Source organism: Neophocaena asiaeorientalis, unplaced genomic scaffold (assembly GCF_003031525.2).
Source record: "Neophocaena asiaeorientalis asiaeorientalis breed wild unplaced genomic scaffold, Neophocaena_asiaeorientalis_V1.1 scaffold87, whole genome shotgun sequence".
Taxonomy (NCBI): Eukaryota; Metazoa; Chordata; class Mammalia; order Artiodactyla; family Phocoenidae; genus Neophocaena; species Neophocaena asiaeorientalis.
Window position 1 is genome coordinate 3,894,008 of NW_020175432.1, and position 21,299 is coordinate 3,915,306.

The 21,299-nt window shown below is 44.7% G+C and overlaps 2 protein-coding genes and 1 pseudogene across 2 annotated transcripts in view; 2 read left to right on the top strand and 1 right to left on the bottom strand.

The window, feature by feature from the left end:
* The window catches only part of LOC112414687 (zinc finger protein 317-like), a 95,415-nt gene that overhangs the window by 40,587 nt on the left and 33,529 nt on the right, over positions 1–21,299 (bottom strand). Inside the window, exon 9 of the mRNA XM_024767259.1 lies at positions 16,736–16,761. Within this exon, the coding sequence (XP_024623027.1) occupies positions 16,736–16,761 (26 nt within the window). The remainder of the gene's footprint in view (positions 1–16,735; positions 16,762–21,299) is intronic.
* Positions 608–2,240, top strand: LOC112414689 (heterogeneous nuclear ribonucleoproteins A2/B1-like; annotated as a pseudogene).
* On the top strand, positions 15,526–18,510 carry LOC112414688 (olfactory receptor 7D2-like). Its single transcript, XM_024767265.1, is given in 2 exon segments — positions 15,526–17,097; positions 17,099–18,510. Coding segments are annotated over 2 exon segments (963 nt in total). The 5' UTR covers positions 15,526–16,357; the 3' UTR covers positions 17,322–18,510.

The following is a 21,299-nucleotide window of genomic DNA, read 5'->3' on the forward strand; positions in this document are numbered from 1 at the left end:
TGTGGTTCGCAGGCCTCTCACTGCTGTGGCCTCTCCCATTGCGGAGCACAGGCTCCGGACGCGCAGGCTCAGCGGCCATGGCTCACGGGCCCAGCAGCTCCACGGCATGTGGGATCTTCCCGGACCAGGGTACGAACCTGTGTCCCCTGCATCGGCAGGCGGACTCTCAACCACTGCGCCACCAGGGAAGCCCTGAACCCTGGCCTTTTGTACACAACTTCGTGTATATTAGGTGCTCTATCATTAGGAGGATCAAGTAATTTTCCCTGAAAACTGGGATATCTTGAGTAATGAAAAGGATAGTATTAATAATTATGGTAGAAGAAAAGGAATGAACGGATTTCCCCTTTAAAAACTATCTTTGAGGACAGATAAGAGACTTAAGAGGAAAGGTGTACTGATAAATGTAAACTTTAAACATATTATTTAGATTATAGAGTCTTATGGATTAGACAGAGAAAGGATTTGGAATCCTAATGACAATTGATTGCAGTCTACCACAAAAGAGATTATATCACTACATGATTGTAGTTAAGTGAATTTATTTGTAAATTTTAGAAAAATCCTTTTTGTAGTCTGAATAGTTTCTTTCGAAAAAGATATCTGAACTCATTGTAAGGGCAAAGCAATAGGTAAGCATTTTGGCGTAAAACTTTAAAGTCCACATTAGTGATCTCCTCATTGAATATCCAATTTAGTGAGGAAAACTGTATCAAAAATAGATAACAAAGCAGAGAAAATTAAAAGTTCGGAAAAAATCCATGTAGAGGAAACGTAATAAGAAGTTTGATTACTGGATCAGGAAAGGTCCCTCGGTTCAAAATGACGTTTTGCAGAAAAGCGGAAAGTTGCTCAAGATTGGTTCAAGGGTGGCAGCGGCTCCAGAGCAGTAGCGGCATCACCAGGTCCCCGGTGGAGGTGCTCCTACAGGTGTTGTTGCTGGAGCAGCAGAGGTTCTGTTCTCAGCGCAGGGCCGGGGCCCTCCGGTTCACGATAGTCTTCGGAGGTCTCCCTCATCCCCCTCAGCTTCGGGAAAATGGCTCAAGCGAGTAAGCCTGCGATGAAGAGAACTTCAACATCGGTTCCTTTGGAGAGGAATAAGAAAGAAAAGGAACAATTCTGTAAACTCTTTATTGGTGGCTTAAGCTCTGAAACCACAGAAGAAAGTCTGAGGAACTACTACAAGCAACGGGGAAACCTTACAGACTGTGTGTTAATAAGGCATCCTGCCAGCCAAAACCCAGGAAGATTTGGTTTTGTCACGTTTTCACACATGGCTGAGGTGGATGTTGCCATGGCTGCCAGACCTCATTCCATTGATGGGAAAATGGTTGCCGCCAAACGTGCTGTCCCAAGAGAGGACTATGGAAAGCCGGGGGCTCTTGTCACTGTGAAGAAGCTGTTTGTTGGTGGAATTGAAGGAGATACTGAGGTACATCATCTTAGAGATTACTTTGAGAAATATGGAAAAATCGATGCCATTGAGAGAATTACTGATAGGGAGTCTGGAAAGAAAAGAGGCTTTGGATTTGTTACTTTTGATGACCATGATCCTGTGGGTAAGCTCGTGCAGAAAGACCATAGCATCAATGGTCATCATGCAGAAGTAAGAAAGGCCTTGTCTTGACCTAAAATGCAGGAAATCCACAGTTCTAGAGGTGGAAGAGGAGGCAACGTTGGTTTTGGAGACTCTCCTGATGGTGGTAGAAATGCTGGAGCAGGGCCAGGACGAGGAAGGAAATTTGGAGGACGATCTGATGGATTCAGGAGTGGTCGGTGGGCTTGGTCATGGCTCTAGTAGGTGTGGTGGAGGACCTGGATCTGGCAACCAGGGTGGAGGCTCTGGGGGTTGGTATGGCATCTATGGAGGAGGAAAGTGTGCAAGTGGAAATGACAATGATTTTCAGAAATCATAACCAGCAACCTTCTAACTAAACTTAGCAAAGGGTGGAAACTTTTGCTGCGGGAACAAGGATTACACCATGGAGGAAAGTATGGTCCAGGAGGCAGTGGAGGAAGTGGGCGTTATGGAGGGACCATCCGATACTGAGCTTCTATTTGCTGTGGGCAAGCGTGAAAGCCCAGAGGCAGCAGAACATCTTCAGGTCATGGAAACTCTTCCCTCAGTCAGAAATATGCAGTGATATGGCAGAAGACATCGGAGCAGATGCGGAGAGCCATTTGTGAACGGGTTGGATTATTTAAGAACATTACCTTACTATGGAGGAAAGATTGTGGAAAAAAATGCTTCTGAGACAGTTTCTTAGCTTTCTAATTGTTTCTTTCTACTGGTATTTGTAAGAGTGTAGAAGCATACCTTCTTTGATAATGTTGAAATTTGTGTCGGGTGACATATGAAACAATTTTCAAGAATTTTCTCACAAAGTTTTGAAAAGCTGTTATCCAGGACCATGGTGTAATGAGACATAATGTTACAATGTATTCCTTTAAAAAACTGAAGTGTCTGTGTAGACTTAAGAAGCTATTGTACACTTATGATTTAATAAAGACTTCTAAAGGAAAAACAACTGTTGGTTGTCCTCTTTCATTGGTCATTTTTTACATTTTTATTTTTTATCTTTTAAATAAATATTTCTTGGTTTTATGAGATCACTGACATACAGCCCCATATAAGTTTAAATGCGTCAAGTGCGGGTCTCGCTCAACCGAGGAGTTAGGCTCTGTTTCTGTCCTGGAAAGTGGAGTCTGCACCCCAGCCTTTCTGTCTCAGTCTAAGATTGGGGAGCCCCCTACATCATCTCTGTGACCCTGTGCGCCTGCATCCTTACCATCGCGTAGAACCCCCTGGAAGGGGCAGGGCCTGGGCGCAGGGCTACTCACGGTGTCATACACGGAGTAGGCTGCCAGCACGTGGAATGGGCTTGCTGCCTGGGGAAGGGCACACAGGGGTGCTTGTTTCATGCTAATGCTCTTGGTTTCATATTGTCTGACAAACTCTCATGACAAAACAGGTGTGTTTAAGAAATAAGGCAAAAAAGCAGTGAACTCTTCAGGACACCTCAGTGTGAAACATTTTTCAGGGGTAAAGTGTACATGTAAGGAAACGCATAGATCCCAGGTGTACCATGTGATGAGCTTTGATTTTCTTTATTTTTTCAGTTTGCACACAGAACAGCTCAGTCTCTGGGATGCACGGCCCGTGGGTTTTCACACAGGGTGGGGCCGCCGCATCCGCGCTCCAGCGTCGGCCCCCAGCCTCGCAGCCCCGGCAGCCACTGCTCCTTATCCTCCCGGGGTTGCGCCTTTTCCAGAACGTCCTGTGAATGGAGTCATACGTGGGTCTGGATTCTTTCACTTAGCAAAACAAGTCTAAGACTCACCCGTGCTTTGAGTGAATCAATAGCTGGTTCCCTTGTGCCCCTGAATCGTAGTCCGTTTCATGGAATCCCGCGGTCTTTCCGTTCCCTCTTTGAAGATCATCTTGGTTGCTTCCAGTTGTTAACGGTCATGAGAAGAGCAGTGAAGGTTGCACGCAGGCTTTACGTGGATGTATGTTTTCAAGTCCTTTGGGTAAATCCGAAGGAGCATGATTGCTGAGCACATGGTGAGCACATGTGTGCGGTTTTGTAAGAAACGGTCAAGCTGTCTCCCACGGTGGCTGCGCCATATGCATCCCCACCGGTGCTGGATGGGAGTTCCTGTTGCTCCACGTCCTCGCCAGCACTTTGCTTCTTATTCTAAACGAGTCTTTCATTAGGTATACGATTAGCAAATCTTTTCTCCCAGTCTGTAGCTTTTTCATTCTCTTAACTGTGTCTTTTGCAGAATGACAGTTTTACATTTAGATACGGTTGTACTTATCGCTGCTTTCCATCAAGCTTTTATTAAAGTTCCTTACTCATGGAACTCATGAGTTTCTGACTTGATTTTCATGTGGTTGAAATCAGCCAGTTTTTAAAGTGGAATCCAGGATTTTGTCTGACTTGGAAAGGCTTTTGGTAATTACGGGAGCATTAGTGTAACCTTTATCTGTGTCTTGTAGCTGGCGTGCCTAGTCCCTCTTCCACACGTTTACAGGGTTTTCCCAGCAGTTCTCGCTTAGTTGCTCTCTATGTGAACTTTCGAATCAGCTCCTCTAAGTCCCGAAACAGCTGGCACGACATCTTCTCGGGGCTCCTCCATGTCACCGACTCAGGTCGCGCACGTCCTCAGGGCACGGCACCCCGTGTGGTCTCTGACACCTCCCCACACCCGGTCGTGGTGAGGGGTCGGCAGGCTGGGCACGTGGTCAAGTTCCTGCAAGGAGAGCCCTCGGGGGTCTGTAACCTCTCAGAACTAAGACACCACTAAAGCAGAGCTACGTGAATAAGGCCCTGCGTGGGCATCACACCAGCCTCCCTGTGCTGTCGGCCTGGTTCCACCACGTCACCTGGCGCAGGTGTCCCCCTCCAGCTCTGGCTCCCGAGGAGGCCTGTGCGTGCCTGGGGTGGGGTGGGGGGCGTCCCACTCCTCCTCTGCACCCAGAGGAGCTGGAGCAGATGGGTGGTCCCCAGATTTGCCCCCCAACTCCGTCTAGGAGTGGCTTGGGGTACAGACTGAGGGGCGGGGGCACGGGCTCCAGGACTGCCCGGAAGGGCAGGAATCAGCAGACTTTCCCATCCGTCACCCCTGCCTTCCGTCCTCATGACAGGAAGGGCCGGAGCCCAAGCCAACGGGACTGGGTGGACCCTCCGTGCCAGGCGCCCCTGACCAGTCCCAGCGGTCGAGGTGGCTGGGGACCGGAGACGTGAACCCACCACTCGCTGTCAGCTTCTGCCCCGCAGTCAGGGTGTCAGGTGGGGCCTAGAGGACAGGAAACAAGACAGAATTGTAAATGACTGTGGACTCGGCCGGTTATGCGCCCACAGCCCTCCCCCTGCGCAGCCCCCGACCCACAGGGACGGGACAGGCAGCGACAGCCCAGGCCCTCACTCCCCAGGGGCAGGGACGAGGGCCGGCACCCCCAGGGCCCTGACCCTGCTCAACCGGCCCTCTCCTGCTTCCAGCCCTTGAATCCTGGCCCCAGCACAGCAGCCACCCTAGCCTGGAGACCCCACAAGCCACGCCCCCGTCCATCCTGTCCCACCCCTGGGCGTCTAAGCCTCCTCCCCGGAGGGAAGGACGGAGAGCCCCGCCCACTTGACCTGCCCCACTCCCCTGCTCCAGTTTTCTCTTGAGCACTTAACACAGTGAAGCACCTGAAAACATTTTACTGATTCCCACTGTTTCCTGAAGTTCACGTGGGCAGGGTGGCATCTGTTCTAGTCTCTGTGCCCTGCACAGCTCCTGGACACATAGCAGAAGCTCCAAAATGAAAATAAGTTTAAAAATGCGTGACATGGGCTTCCCTGGTGGCTCAGTGGTTGAGAGTCCGCCTGCCGATGCAGGGGACACGGGTTCGTGCCCCGGTCCGGGAGGATCCCACGTGCCGCGGAGCGGCTGGGCCCGTGAGCCATGGCCGCTGGGCCTGCGCGTCCGAAGCCTGTGCTCCGCAGCGGGAGTAGGCCGCGACAGTGAGAGGCCCGCGTACCGCAAAACAAAACAAAACAAAACAAAAAATGCGTGACAGATAACTTTTAAAAATTGTGAATCACTATGCTGTACACCTGAAATGAATATAATATTGTGAATCAACTATATATCAATAAAAAAGAAAGTTCAAGCTAAAAATAAAGACGTGTGTATGACTGGAAAACATCAGTTCTAGAGGCACCTGTGGTTAACACTGCGCTGTGTACTTCAAATGTTCCAAGGGTAGAGCTCATGTGTTCATAGTACAAAGAAAAGGAAAAGCAAGGTGAACACCATGCAATGATTGTAAGTGAAATGAAATAAGTTCTCTCTAAAAGCAGTTATGAGCAACACCCCTAAGTGTGAGGACGGGAGTGTGGTAGGGTTGGAGGAGGCTGTGCTGGTGGGGAATCTGGGGGCAGCCTTGGGGGCTGACAGCATCAGGGACACGCTGTCTGGAGACGCGGTTCCAGGGGAAGGGATAGGACCCAGACTGTGTTCCTCTCACGGCCTCAAAAGACAGACACGAAAACCGATGGAACCTGAGAGGGACAAAATGCCTGAATGTCCTGCGTGTCGTAACCAACGAGTCTTATAGAGATGAGCAAATTCACAGAAGCCTCGATGAACAGCTGCTGAGCGTGATAAAGGGGACACACATGGAACTAGGGCGCTGCCTGTGCTTCTGGAGCATACGTGCATAGGTAGGAAGACTGATCATATACCAGGGAGAAAGCAAATCTCAACAAGTACCAAAGAAACTGTACTGGGACTTCCCTAGTGGCGTATTGGTTAAGAATCCGCCTGCCAATGCAGGGGACATGGTTTCAAGCCCTGGTCCGGGAAGATCTCACATGCCGCGGAGCAATGAATCTTGTGCGCCACAGCTACCGAGCCTGCGTGCCACAACTAGTGAAGCTCCCACCCCTAGAGACCGGACTCCACACCAAGAGAAGCCACAGCAAGAAGCCAGCACACCACAATGAAGTATAACCCCTGCTCGCCACAACTAGAGAAAGCCTGTGCGCAGCAACAAAGACACAACACAGCCAAAAATAAAAAATCAAAAGAAAAAGAAAAAAGCAGCAGTATCATAAGGAACATTTTCTAATCACAATGCCGTTAAGTCAGGAATCAACAATGAAAAGATCATTTTAAGCCCAGGGAGCTGTTCCCGTTCTCCCACTCCGGCCACATCTAGGAATGGACCTAGAAGCCCACCATGGCTTCTACAGTCTGGCCCGCTTACAGCCCAATCTCAACACAGCAGCTAGAGCAAACTTAGAAATCAGAAAAGGACATCACATCACATCATTTTTGCTACAAAGCCTTCCAGTGGCTTCCCATCTCTCTTACATTAAAACCCTAATTCCTCACATGGGTCTATAAAGCCCTGAATGACCAGGACCCTGACTTTTGACCACACCCATCTCACACTATTTTCCACGTTGCCTTCTGAAACACAGGCCTGTGATTCAAATATGTCAAACCAGTTCCTGCTTCAGGGCCTTTGCATGCGTGATTTCCTCTCCCACGAGTGCGAGGTATACTCTTCCACTCCCCTTCTGCTTGGTTGGCCTTTTCTCAACATTTCTGTCTTATATCCAAATGTCACCTCCTCTGAGAAGCCCCCAGGCTTGCTCCAGCACATAGCCCTATTTTATTTTAATCATATGCATCATTATCTTTACCTGTTTATTTATCCTTTGTCCCTTTGCATAACCTCACCCACAACTAGAAGGAAATCCCATGAGGGGAGCATCCTTATCTGACCTGTTTATCACTCGATCAAAAATGTAAGGTGTTCAAAAAGGGCTTACATGTTGAATGAACAAGGGGACATCTGCTAGGCTGACTGCAAAGCAGATTAGCAAAGGGCTCTGTGAAGGTCCTGACATCCCCATCATTCAGGTACTCCTGACCTCAGGCTCATTCCAACACTCACGGCCAAGGTACCTCATGCCCATTAGGCCCTGGGCATTGCCTTGTCACTCAGGTGACTCTTTGGAAAGCTTGCCATCCTCTCCACTGCTTTGATATTTGTTCCAAAGCAAGGTCCACAGGTGTCCCAGGGATCTAGAGCAAGACTTGACAAAAGATATTTCTTAATCTAGACTTGTAAAAAAAATGGAGATGCAGTAAGATGTTCCCTAAGGGAAGCTGGGTACCCTGGAGGCCACAACCAAGAGGAGAAGAAGTGGTTTAGGAAGAAAAGGGTGTAATGAGGGCTGAGGTGTGGGGCTGGAGGATGTGGAGATGAGGTGAGGGCAGATCCCATAGGTGGCTCCAACGCTGCTCCCAGTGGGTAGACGTGGCAGAGCAGATCACTCCCCTGACCCTCGAGGGGGAAACTCTCTAGAAACAGTCAAAACAGCAAATTATTTAATGGGAAGTGAGGGGATTCAGCCCCAGATAATCCTCTTATTTTCTTCTCCTCTGGCTCACCTATCCCATACCAGGAGGAAACGCCCTTGTGCCACACCAGGTATCAGTCTGGTCCTGAGTCCCAGACTCAGCTCTTTGTCTCTGATCTCTGTCATTTGTCCTCCATCGGGAGAAGCAAAGATCATAGAGCCCAGACCTTCAGAAGTTCCATTGTGAGGACCTCGTGTTGCTTAGAAACTGCTGTGGCAAAGAGGTAAGAAGGAGGCAAATCTTTTCCTTGCATGCTTTCCTGGCATAAAGGCAGGGATGTAGGGGGAAGAAAAGCCCACCAAAACCAAGAATAAGTCCCCAGCCCTGGAAAGAGCTCTCCAAGCCCCAGTCTACACTCTTATGTTCTTTTACCTCTATCTCTAGGTCAGCTCTCCTTTCGTTGTCCCTCAATTCTGGGCTTCCCCCTCATAACCCACTCCACACCCACTTGAATATCCTTCCCCCCATTTTTTTCTTCAGGGGGACATTTCTCCATCTACAGAGCTTCTCCCCTATGCCTAACACTGAGCTAGGTACTGCACATAAAGAGGGAAGTATAATGTATTGCTCTCCTGGGAGGATGCAAAACCAAGAAATGAAACACGTGCATGCAGTGTGATAGCTTGTCCCAGGTGTGGTCCAGTTTCCACAAGGTACGGGGAGGTCCAAAGAGAGTGTGTTCATCACTGCCTGGGGATGGCAATGAAGATTTCAGGACCGAGTATGGAAGGGAGCATAGGACTTTTCCAGGTGAGAGAGGACTCATCCAGTGAGAGCGACTGGTAAGTGCAAAGGTCCAGAGCTATGAAATTGTACAGGATGTTCCTAGAATTATAAGATGTCGAGTAGTTGAGTATCTAATGTCAAAGTATTATATTCCAATAGATAAAAATGTGACTCTCCTACAAATATATAGTGAGCGTATGTCAAGGACATTTATTAATGAGGGAGCCAGGTGAGTAAAACTAGTTTGCAGAGCATTTGAGGAACAGGATTTATTTTGTCAGGAATGATGGATTTAGTTTTTCAAGTTAGATACAAAAATACAGAAAAATAAAACCTTAGCCCTTGGAGTTATCTTTTCTATCAGATAGAGAAGTCTCACAGGGCAATAAAACATAACCTTTGGGGTAATATTTTTAGATGAACAGAAATAATTTGCATTCCACTGGACAGAAACTGCTTGCAATTTACTAATCTCCTATGAGTTAACACTAACTTCACAGAGTCTAGGTACGGAACAAAGGAACAATTGCCCCCAAAATGAGAGAAGTAGGCAGGCCTATCAGACAATACTTCAGCATGATATTGAAAAGAAATGTAGGCATCCTTTTGCCTTATTGAAAAGTTTTGGGTAATTTTCCCCTTAATTCAAAGGATGGATTGGAATACATGATGAGGGTGGGAGTGTGGGAGACAAACCTGGAGTAATAAGACAGGGACCAGATCGTGGAGGACACTGGGATTTGGGCTTTCTCCTGGAGGATATAGAGCCACTGAATGATTTTTTAAATGCATACAAAGACACTGAACTATTCTGACATCCCCTGCAGGATGAACTTAGAAGGAGGCCAGTCTGCAGCCCAGTGGAGAGGTTATGCGGACCTGAATTAAAGCAGCATTGGTGAGTGAACAAACTGTCCAGTGGCCGTTTCTGTTGACATCTGGATACCAAAGGCAGTCAGACTCTCCCTAAACAGCAATCTTCGTATGCCCATGTGCTTTATTAATCAGTATTGGAGCAATAGCCTTCCCCACTCAGTCCTGGCTTCATATCCTACTGCATGTCTGAGTCTCAGATGTTCCCACTGACAAAGTTCCTCTCGCTTGTCTGCCTATGATCCACGGAGTCCTGAAGCAATAAACCTGCATCTGTCATGTAGTCTGATTATATTCCTCCCATACAGATCTTTTATTCTGTATACATATCACTACCACCACCACCAAGTATTCAAAGTCAAAGCAAATATCTCCAATTCTCTGCTAGAGTCATCAGCAATGTCTGCCTCCCATTACTGGATGTTACCCAGTTTGCAATCCCTCATTGTCATTGCAGCCAGGTGGAGATCTTTTAGTTCTGCAGGCTGTTACCTTTGAAATGAACACACCAATTATAACCTATACAATTCTGTGATGGTAAATATTTGGTCAAACATTACTCAGGGTGTGTCCATGATGTTTCTGGATGAGATTAACATTTGAATCTGTAAACTGAGGAAAGCAGATTGCCCTCCCTAATGTGGGTGGGCCTCATCTGATCAGTTGAAGGCATGAATAGAACAAAAAGGCTGAGTAAGAGAGAATTCCTTCTCCCTGATGGCCTTCAGCCTGTAACTTCTTTTTCTTTTTTTTCCAGCTTTCAGGCTGGAACTAAAATATCTTCCTGGGTCTCAAACCTGCCAGCTTTCAGACTGGAACTATACCATCAGCTCTCCTGGTTCCTAGGCCTTTGGGCTCAGACAACTATACCTTAGTTCTCCTGGGTCTCTAGCCTGCCAACTGCAGACCTTGGGACTTGTCAGCCTCCATAATTGTGTGAGTTAATTCCTTATAATAATCTCTTTAACACACACACAGACACACACACATCCCCTGCTGGTTCTGTTTCTCTGGAGAATCCTGACTTATTATATAGTTTCTTCATCTTTTCTTTTTTTAAAAACATTTATTTTTGGCTGCGTTGGGTCTTCGTTGCTGTGCACGGGCTTTCTCTAGTTGCGGCGAGCAGGGGCTACTCTTCGTTGTGGTGTATGGGCTTCTCATTGCAGTGGCTTCTCTTGTTGCGGAACACGGGCTCTGGGCGTGCAGCCTTCAGTAGTTGTGGCACGTGGGCTCAGGAGTTGTGGCTTGCAAGCTCTAGAGCGCAGGCTCAGTAGTTGTGGTGCACGAGCTTAGCTGCTTCACAGCATGCGGGATCTTCCCGGACCGGGGCACAAACCCGTGTCTCCTGCGTTGGCAGTCGGATTCTTAACCATTGTGCCACCAGGGAAGTCCCTTCACCTTATTTTCATCTTTATATTTTTATTTTACTCCTGCTTTCCCTTTTCTTTCCTCTTCCAACCACTATTCCCTCTCAGCCTAGAATAATGGCTTATGATAAATTATCTTTTGTTGAGGGGGCTATACCTGACCTACCCCATGGGAACAGGGAGAATGGAAAGACCATCCTGAAATTTGTTCCAAGACATGAATATAGTTCTCTATAAATAACTTTTTCTGATCACAAAGTATCAATAATATATTCTCATTGTGGAAAATTAAGAAAATGTAGGGACTTCCCTGGTGGTCCAGTGGTTAAGACTCTGTGCTTCCACTGCAGGGAGCGTGGGTTCAATCCCTGGTTGCAGAACTAAGATCCGGCATGCCATGTGGGGCAGCCAAAAAATAAAATAATTTTTAAAAAATGTATAATAGGAAGAAAAAAAATCCAAAGAAAGTAGCCACCCATAATCCCATAGATATAATCAATGTGGACATTCTGGTGAATTTCTTTCTAGTCACAGAGTTCATCTCCAAATTGCTATTGTTCTAAATGAATGGCTTTCTGTCCTATTCTCCCCACTTACGATTATAACATGGACTGTTAGTGTTCTCAACCGTCCCGTTTTGTTTGTTCAAAAATCTCCACTCTATAAACATTATACGCTAACAGCAATACTCCAAACAGCATTCAGATAGTCCCTGACTTACAGTGGTTTAACTTTACTATTTTTGACTTTATAATGAAGTGAAAGCGATTAGCATTCAGCGGTCTCATGATGGACAGTGGCAGCCACCGCAGCTCCCAGTCAGCCAGAGCAATCAGGAGAGTAAACAACCGATGATGCACTTACAACCATTCTCTACCCATACAACCATTCCGTTGTTCACTTCCAGTACAGTATTCCATAAACCGCATGAGTGAGTCAACATTTTAGTATAAAACAGGCTTTGTGGGAACTATACTCAGTATCTTGTAATATCCTCTAATGGAAAAGAATATATTCTTTACATATAGATATAACTGAATCACTTGGCTGTACACTTGAAACTAACACAACATTGTAAATTAACTATACTTCAATTTAAAAATGGGTTTTGTGTTAGATGATTTTGCCCAACTGTAGGCTAATGTAAGTGTTCCGAGCACGTTTAAGGTAGGCTAGGCTAAGCTATGATGTTGGGTAGGTTAGGTGTATTTAGATGCGTTTTCAACTTAATGATATTTTCAATTTACAATGGGTTTATCAGGACATAACCCCTTTATAAGTCAAGAAAGATCTGTACTCTAACAGTAATGTTCTATAAACATTATACAAGGCCGACCCCTGAGATACTGTGAGTTTGGTTCCAGACCACCACAACAAAGCGAATAGCACAACAGTGAGTCACACGGATTTTTTTTTGGTTCCCCGGTGCATGTAAGTTGTTTACATTAGACTGTAGTATATTAAGTGTGCAATAGCATTATGTCTAAAATAACAGTGTGTATAACCTTAATTAAAAAATACTTTATTAAAAAAAAAATACTTTATTGCTAAAAAATGCTAACCGTCATCGGAGCCTTCAGTGAGTAATAGTAGTAACATCAAAGATCACTGATAATAAACAAGTATAACATAAGTAAAGTATAATATAACAAGTATAATAAAGAAAAAGTTTGAGACATTGTGAGAATTATCAAAATGTAACAGAGACATGAAGTGAGCAAATGTTGTTGGTAATACGGCATCCATAGACTAGGTTAACAATTCGTAAAAAATGCAGTATCTGTGAAGCACAGTAAAGTGAAGGGTATGCCTGTACGGTAACAGCAATACTCCACAGTACATTCTAAAATACCATAATGGATGTCCCTGGTGGTCTAGTGGTTAAGACTCCACACTCCCAATGCAGGGGGCATGGGTTCGATTCCTGGTTGGGGAACTAAGATCCCACATGCCACACGGCATGGCCAAAAAGAAAATCATTCATTCATCCATTCTGTTCAATAAAATAAAAGTACCATAACATAAGAAGTAATGTTGCAACAGTCTCATACCTAAATCTTTTGGGACCAATCTAATAACCTATTTTCTTAGAATTAAAATAGAGGGCTCCCAGTGTATATATACATTTGCAGGGTTCCAAATACTTACTAACTTGATCTCTAGAATAGCTTAGCCGAAAGGTGTCTTTTCAAACACAGTCATGCCATTTCACTTATTATGACCAACATTTGATAGTCTCATTAAATCTGGTGCTGGTTTTGTTTTGCTTTGTTTGCTATTTCTTTAAATGGAAACACAGTCTTGCCATATTACCCATAAGCTGTGTTCCTAGTATTGACCCAAGTGAGTTGTAAACTTATGTCCACACAAAAACTTATACAAATTTTATGTAGCTTTATTCATAAGTGACCAAAATTGGAAGGAACCAAGATGTTCTTCAGTAAACAAACTGTGGTTACATCCAGACAATTAAATATTATTTAGGAATAGTAGGGAGTGAGCTATGAAGCCATCAAAGGACATGGAAGAACTGTAAATGCATATGTAAGTAAAAGCAATCAGTCTTAAAAGGTTACATGATTCAAACCATATGCCATCCTAGAAAAGGCAAAACTATAGAGACAGTAAGATCAGTGGTTGCCGGTGGTTGGAGAGGGGAAAGATTACATGGAGCACAGGGGATTTTTAGGGTACTCTGTAGGATACTATAATGGTGGATAAATAATATTATGTATTTGACAAAACCCATAAAACAGTACAACAGCAAGAGTTAACTCTAAAGTAAACTATGGACTTTAGTTAATAATAATGTATGAATAATGGTTCATTAATGATAACAAATGTATCACAACAATGCAAAATGTTAATAATAGGTAAAACCAAGGTCCAGCAGGGAGAGCAGTAATAAATGGGAACTCCACTTTCTGCTCAATTTTTCTGTAAACTAAAACTACTCTAAAACTAAAGTCTACAAAAATAGCATCTAATTGTTCCTTTACTTTGGTTTTCATTGATATATTTATGGAACTTGAGCATTTTTTTCATGCTTTTATACACTTGTATTTAGCCTTTTATTTTTTTCTACTTGTTTTTTTTTCTTACTGTTTTTACAAGCTTTCTAATATGTTGTTATTGCACTTTTATATTTTCTTATAAATCCTCCCTACCTCATGTCACTTGGTATTATTGATAAACACATGATTTATTGAATGTATTTATTTATTTATTTGGCTGCGTCGGGTCTTAGTTGCAGCATGTGTGATCTTCATTGCAGCATTCGGGATCTTTCGTTGCAGTGCGCAGGCTACCCTCTAGTTGTGGCACGCAGGCTTAGTTGCCCCATGGCATGCGGGATCTTAGTTCCCAGACCAGGGATCAAACCCGTGTCCCCTGCATTGGAAGGTGGATTCTTAACCTCTGGACCACCAGGGAAGTCCCTACTGAATGTTTTTTAAACTACTCATCTAATCCTTTGTGATTCCTTTCACTGCTCTTCTACTTAGGAAGCTTGAACACTTCATGAAGTCATATATATACATTATTTGTATTCATTTCTAATAGTGTTCTGATTTCAGTTTTGCCACTCTCTTTTCTATTAGGTATTTATTTTGGGGTATTTTTCAAATGTTTTCTAGTTTTCTAAACACCATTTATTATATCATTTATCTTTTATGGGTTGTGATATATCTATATTACAAACTAAATTCTCATATTGGCTAATATCTGTTTCATGACTGTCCAGTCTGTCCCACTGATATTATATCCATTGCACTGTTTTAAAAGTTGCCTGCCCTCATTCATCTCCTTTTACAAACTTTCTTGAATTTTCAACTAAGTTAATATTCCTTAAGTATGACCAGGTAATACTACTAATCACTTTCCTTGAGTGGATGGATCATAAGAGTCTTAATCAGAATAATTACCTCAGAGGAGTCAAAGGCAGCAACATTACCATAACACTCAACGCTACAGGAAAGCAGAGCCCATGCCTCTTTCCTTTCTATACTTAGTTCTAACCCACTGCCTGGCATACAGTAGGCACTCAAATAATTGTGGAATAAATAGAAGATGAGGAGATGCAGAGAATCATTTAGATGTCTACAAATATCTAAATATTATAATGACAAAGAGAAATGATCTTCAGAGAGAGGAACTAAAACCATGTAAGTTATAAAAAGACACATTTCAACTCAAAGGAAGGAACTTTTTCTTAAATGTATATGAAATTGAGGATAACTGTCTCTTAGTTTAGAAATTCCCTCCAGTGGTAGAGACGTAATATTCAAACAGAAATTAAGACTTTTTTTTTTTAATTTTAAGGAGGGACATAAAAGGTAGAAGGCTCTCATTCTCTTTATTTTCAATTGAAAAGGCTTCATGATAAGTGGTCTCTTTGTTCTTGGTTAAAAGACTTTATGATAGGGACTTCCCTGGTGGTGCAGTGGTTAAGAATCTGCTTGCCAATGCAGGGGACATGGTTCGATCCCTGGTCTGGGAAGATCCCACATGCCGTGGAGCAACTAAGCCCACGAGCCATAGCTACTGAGCCCACGTGCCACAACTACTGAAGCCTGCGTGCCTAGAGCCTGTGCTCTGCAACGAGAAGCCACCGCAATGAGAACACGCACCACAACGAAGAGCAGCCCCCACTTGCTGCAACTAGAGAAAGCCCGTGTGCAGAAACGAAGACCCAATGCAGCCAAAAATTAATTAATTAATTGAAAAAAAGATTTTATGATAGGGAATTGCCTCTACAAACCCTGACAATTTCTGTCATTCATTCAACAAATATTTATAGAGCACCTATTATATACCAAGTACTGTACTAAGTGCTTAGGTTACAAAATTAACATAAAACAGAAAAGGCATAGTCCTCTCAACGTAAAGAAATTTAAAGAACTGCAACACGAGCACGCAGGGCACCATTAGAATGTATGGTGGGAGTTCTGATTTGGTCTTTGGAATCGGGGTGTATTATGCTACACTGATCATTACGACAACGACAGAGGGACAAATTGGGAGAGTAATGGAGAAGTTACTATATGATAATGGAGGAATTATCTATAAAATCTTGGCACGATATCCTTCTCCGAGTCAAACCTGAGACAGAGAATGGTCTGCTTCAAGATATTATTTCAAGGCAAATGGCATGAGGGTAATAAAACATCATTAAATTCTGCAACTCCCAATGATCTCTTTCTCTCTACATTTCCCTGGAACTTGAAGAGACCACAATGGCAAGGCAGAAAGGAGTTGTTACCGAGGCTGGTACTTTCGCAGGAACTATACAGCAAAGGAATAGTCATGAGTCAGGGAAGATGCAAGACACCCCTGCATGGTGTGGGACATTCATTTTTAAAGAGGTGTTCCTGGTAGTAGTGGTCGAAGCAGGGAAGGGAGGGTATTATTGAGGAGATCTTGGTCTAGAAAATGCTAGATAAAACGTAAGACTTTGTAAGTGAATGAGTTTCAAATGTATGGCACATTCCTGTTTTTGTCATTGTTTGAACATTATTCTTGCCTCTTTCCAGGCAATTTCCATAAGTTATATGGAAACAGGGAACCAAACAGCTATTTCAAAATTCATCCTTCTGAGCCTTTCGGAAGATATGGACCTGCAGCCCCTCCTCTTTGGGCTGTTCCTGTCCATGTACCTGGTCTGTGTTATAGGGAACCTGCTCACCATACTGGCCATCATCTCAGACTCCCACCACTACTCCCCCATGTACTTCTTCCCCTCCAACCTGTCCTTCACTGACATCTGTTTCAGCACCACCACAGTCCCCAAGATGTTAGTGAACATCCAGACGCAGAACAAAGGCATCACGTATGAAGGCTGCCTTACCCAGATGTATTTTTTCATGATCTTTGCTGGGCTAGATAATTTGCCACTGACAGTGATGGCCTATGACCGGTTCGTGGCCATCTGTCACCCCCTATACTACATGGTCATCATGAACCCTCGCCTTTGTGGTCTCCTGCTTTTGCTTTCTTGGTTGATCTGCCTGACATATTCTTTGTTGCAAAGCTTGGTTTTGAAGGTGTCCTTCTGCAAAGAGGCAGAAATCCCCCACTTTTTCTGTGAACTTGCTCAGATTCTCAAGCTCACCCTCTCTGACGCCCTTGTTAATGATATCCTGCTGTATTTTGTAACTGGCCTGCTGGCTGTTATTCCCCTGACTGGGATCTTTTTCTCTTATTCTTATCTCCTCCATAATGGGCATTTCATCTACTGGTGGGAAGTATCAAGTCTTTTCCACCTGTGGGTCTCACCTCTCAGCCATCTCCTTGTTCTATGGTGCAGGCCTTGGGGTCTCCCTCACTTCTGGAACAGCCCATCCCTCCAGAAAGGATTCAGTAGCCTCGGGGATGTACACGGTAGTCACCCCCATGCTGAATCCCTTCATCTACAGCCTGAGGAACTGAAGGGGGCTCTGAGGAGACTTTTCACTAGAGGAACGTACTCTCAGTGAGATAATGGAAGTTAAGGGCAGGCAACAGAGATCCCAAGTGCTGATAACTGGTGTTCCTGAATATGTTACCTGAAGACATAGAAAAGAAATACCCTTTATGATATACTAGAAGAAAACATTCCTGAGCCAAAGACAAACTTGAAGCAGCACACCAGAATGTTCACTGTCCACCAAGAAAGAATGGCCAACTCTATATAGGAAAAAAATCTAAAAAAGAGTGGATATATGTATAACTAATTCACTTTGCTGTACACCTGAAACCAACACAACATTGTAAATCAATTATACTCCAATAAAAAGTTTTTAAAAAAATGGCCAACCAATAACAAAACTTCTCATGAAAACAAACTATTTCAAGGATATAGATTCCTACAAGCATCATGGGAGGAGAAATCAAGTCAAGGAATGCAGATGGGGAGAAGAGAGGACAAAAGTGACAACAAAAGTTTACACACTGGCTCATCTTTTAACCCTCTCGGGTTATTCTAGCTCCATGCCTACTGGACCATGTTCTTCCCTGGTCTTGGTCTGAAAACCATTACTTGGACCGTCTCATACCAACCTCCCTCACTCCATAAGATTTTACCTACTGATTCTTGCTTTGGTGTTGGCTACTGACCTATACTAAGGATAATAAGAAAGTTAATAAGAAACTTCTTTAGGAAAATCATTGTAGTGTCTACTTTAAGAGAAGGGAAATTCTGGTCTTTGTCAATCCATTTGATCTGGAATAAAGGTCCAAAGCAATCTACTCGCTGTCTTCCTTGGCTGGCCCATGCTTCCCCAGATCTTCACACACCTGTTTCCTTTTCACAAGTTGGGCTTCAGATCAAAACTGTCAGCTCTTCCGAGAGCCCCACCCTGACCACCATCCTCCTATTCATTCGTGTCCATAGCACTTATCATATTTTGAGGGATGGCAGAACATAGAGGCTAAGAGGGCCCTGGGTTAATACTGCCATCATTCACTACAAGTGCAACCTCATGCAAGTTATTTAACTTCTCTGTGCCTCTATGCCCCATAATATATTTCCTGAAGAGTTTTGGTGGGGATTAAATGGTACACATAAAAGAGCCCAGAACAGTGTCTGGTATAAGCACTCAGTAATTGTTTTTTGTTTGTTTGTTTGTTTTGCGGTACACGGGCCTCTCACTGTTGTGGCCTCTCCCGTTGTGGAGCACAGGCTCCGGACGTGCAGGCCCAGCGGCCATGGCTCATGGGCCCAGCCGCTCCGCGGCATGTGGGATCTTCCCGGACTGGGGCACGAAACCATGACCCCTGCATCGGCAGGCGGACTCCCAACCACTGCGCCACCAGGGAAGCCCAAGCACTCAATAATTGTTATCCATCAAAAGATCCACGAGAGCTGTCTGGGTCCATGTTTACCATGTGAAGGTACAAAGGGATCCATTATCAGCAGAACAGGTAGAAAAGCTGACTAGAGAGGGTTGATCAGACTATGGATTTAGATGAGGCTGAATGAATCCCCAGAGCTCTGACTTAGGGCACTGAGGACATCATGTAGGAGGGGGCCCTGTGCAAGGCTCAGCCCTCTGAATTGCCCCAGGAGCACCATGTGCTGGAAATCAGATCTGCAGAGTCCAGGAGAGAACCTTCCTGGATCTAGAGACTAAGGATTGGACCAGGAAATGGCCCCATACAAGGACTCCCTACAACAGGGAACTGGGAGGGTAGAGCATCCTTTATACTGGTGGTTCAGCTCCATGGGGAGATTCTCTTGAAATGAGAGCAAAGAATTAAAACCTGTCTTGGGTTGACTTGAGGAACGAGGAACCCTCTTGTTGAATACAAGATTTGAACGCAGGCAGATTCCAATGTTTGAATCCTAACTTTATCATTTACTCTCTGTCTCTAAGCAGCCTCAGATTCTTCATTTGTAAATAACTGCTGGGGTGATTACAGAAAATCAGTGTTAAGTATCAAATGTACACATTTTGAAAAAGCAGTGGATACCATATTCATGAACACAATATTTATTTATTTGTGCCCCCATCTTGTGCCCAAAAGAGGTATATCTATTGGCAGGATCCTGCACCCCACAAAGCTCTGCCCAGCTGCATTCTTCTCCAGGAGAGGTCTGAGTGTGAGATAAAAACTGATTGCTGGGCTTCCCTGGTGGCGCAGTAGTTGAGAGTCCGCCTGCCGATGCAGGGGACACGGGTTCGTGCCCTGGTCCGGGAAGATCCCACATGCCGCGGAACGGCTAGGCCCGTGAGCCATGGCCGCTGAGCCTGCACATCCGGAGCCTGTGCTCCGTGATGGGAGAGGCCACAACAGTGAGAGGCCCGCGTACCGCAAAAAAAAAAAAAGACTGCTACTGGAAAAAAAAAAAAAATCACTTTATTCAATGCAATGTCTTAGCTTACAACCATTCTATGGGACCTCTGGCCCTGGTGACCTGGGGCACTGGAGTAAGATGAAGCCAACATAGGACCATACTAATAAGCCTGAACAGTATCTGACTGTCCTCCATCTTTCAATTAGTTGCAGGTATAGAAATTATTATTCTACCACAGGGTTTTTCAACCTCGGTACTGTTAAAATTTGGGGCCACATAATTCTTGGAGGTGGGGACGGGTACTGCCCTATGCATTGTAGGATGTTTAGCAGCATCTGTGGCCTTATCCACTAGATGCCAGCACCTTCCGCCACCCTTACATCCCATTCAAAAAAGTAAAAAGGGCTTCCCTGGTGGTGCAGTGGTTAAGAATCCGCCTGCCAATGCAGGGGACAAGGGTACGAACCCTGGTCCGGGAATATCCCACATGCCGTGGAGCAACTAAGCTGGTGTGCCACAACTACTGAGCCTGCACGCCACAACTACTGAAGCCCGCACGCCTAGAGGCTGTGCTCTGCAACAACAGAAGCCACCACAATGAGAAGCCTGTGCACCACAACGAGGAGTAGCCCCTACTCACCACAACTAGATTTCTCTAGTTGCGTGCAGCAACAAAGACCCAACGCAGCCAAAAATAAATTAAGAAAAAAAAAGCAAAAAAATAGGGAATTCCCTGGCGGTCCAGTGGTTAGGACTAGACCCCTGGTCAAGGAACTAAGATCCTGAAAACTGCACAGTGCAGCCAAGAAAAAGAAAAAAAACCTCCAGATATTGCCAAATATCCCTTAGGGACAAAATCACTCTTGAATGAGGACCACTGATTTACCACGACTCAGAACAATCAATGAAAGGAAAATCAAGGGAAAAAAAAAGTAAGGGTTAGACCCTAGTTTTCCTAAGGCCCAAAAGAGAACGGACCTAAAATACTGGTCTCTAGACAGAAGAGTCCTTGCATGGAGAAGGAGGCCATAGGTCTGGAACAGACCATCAACGGACATTTGTTGAACAAACAGATGAACAAATCTTAGTGACCGAAGTGCCAGAGAACAAGAATCTTATCTGTTCATTGGTTGCCTGGGTAATGATGGGGAAGGATTACAAAGGGACATGAGGAAACTTTTGGGGGATCACCACCTTGACTGTGACAATGGTTTCACAAGTGTACATATAGGTCAAAACTTATCAAATTGTATATGTTAAAAATGTGCAGCTTCTTTTATGTCAATTGTATCTATATAAAGCTATTCTCCCTCATCTGAAATTCTTGCAATATAAACACTGGCCTTGTGGCAACTGTAAAAATAGGTACCATTTCTTCCCTTTCCTGTCCCTTCTGTGTAATTCTGAGGACCCTTCCACACTGGGCTGACTCATGTGACTGCACTGGGCAATGGGGTGCAGGCCAACATGACACATGCAGGGGCTTGAAAAGCACCCTGCAGAGTGGAGCTTGCGCTCTTCTGGAACCCTCTGGCATCATGTGTACGGGCCCCATCTAGACTACTGGGGGATGAGACCGGAGTGAAGGGCAAGTAACCAAACCAGCAGCCAACTGCAAGCACATGGTAAGC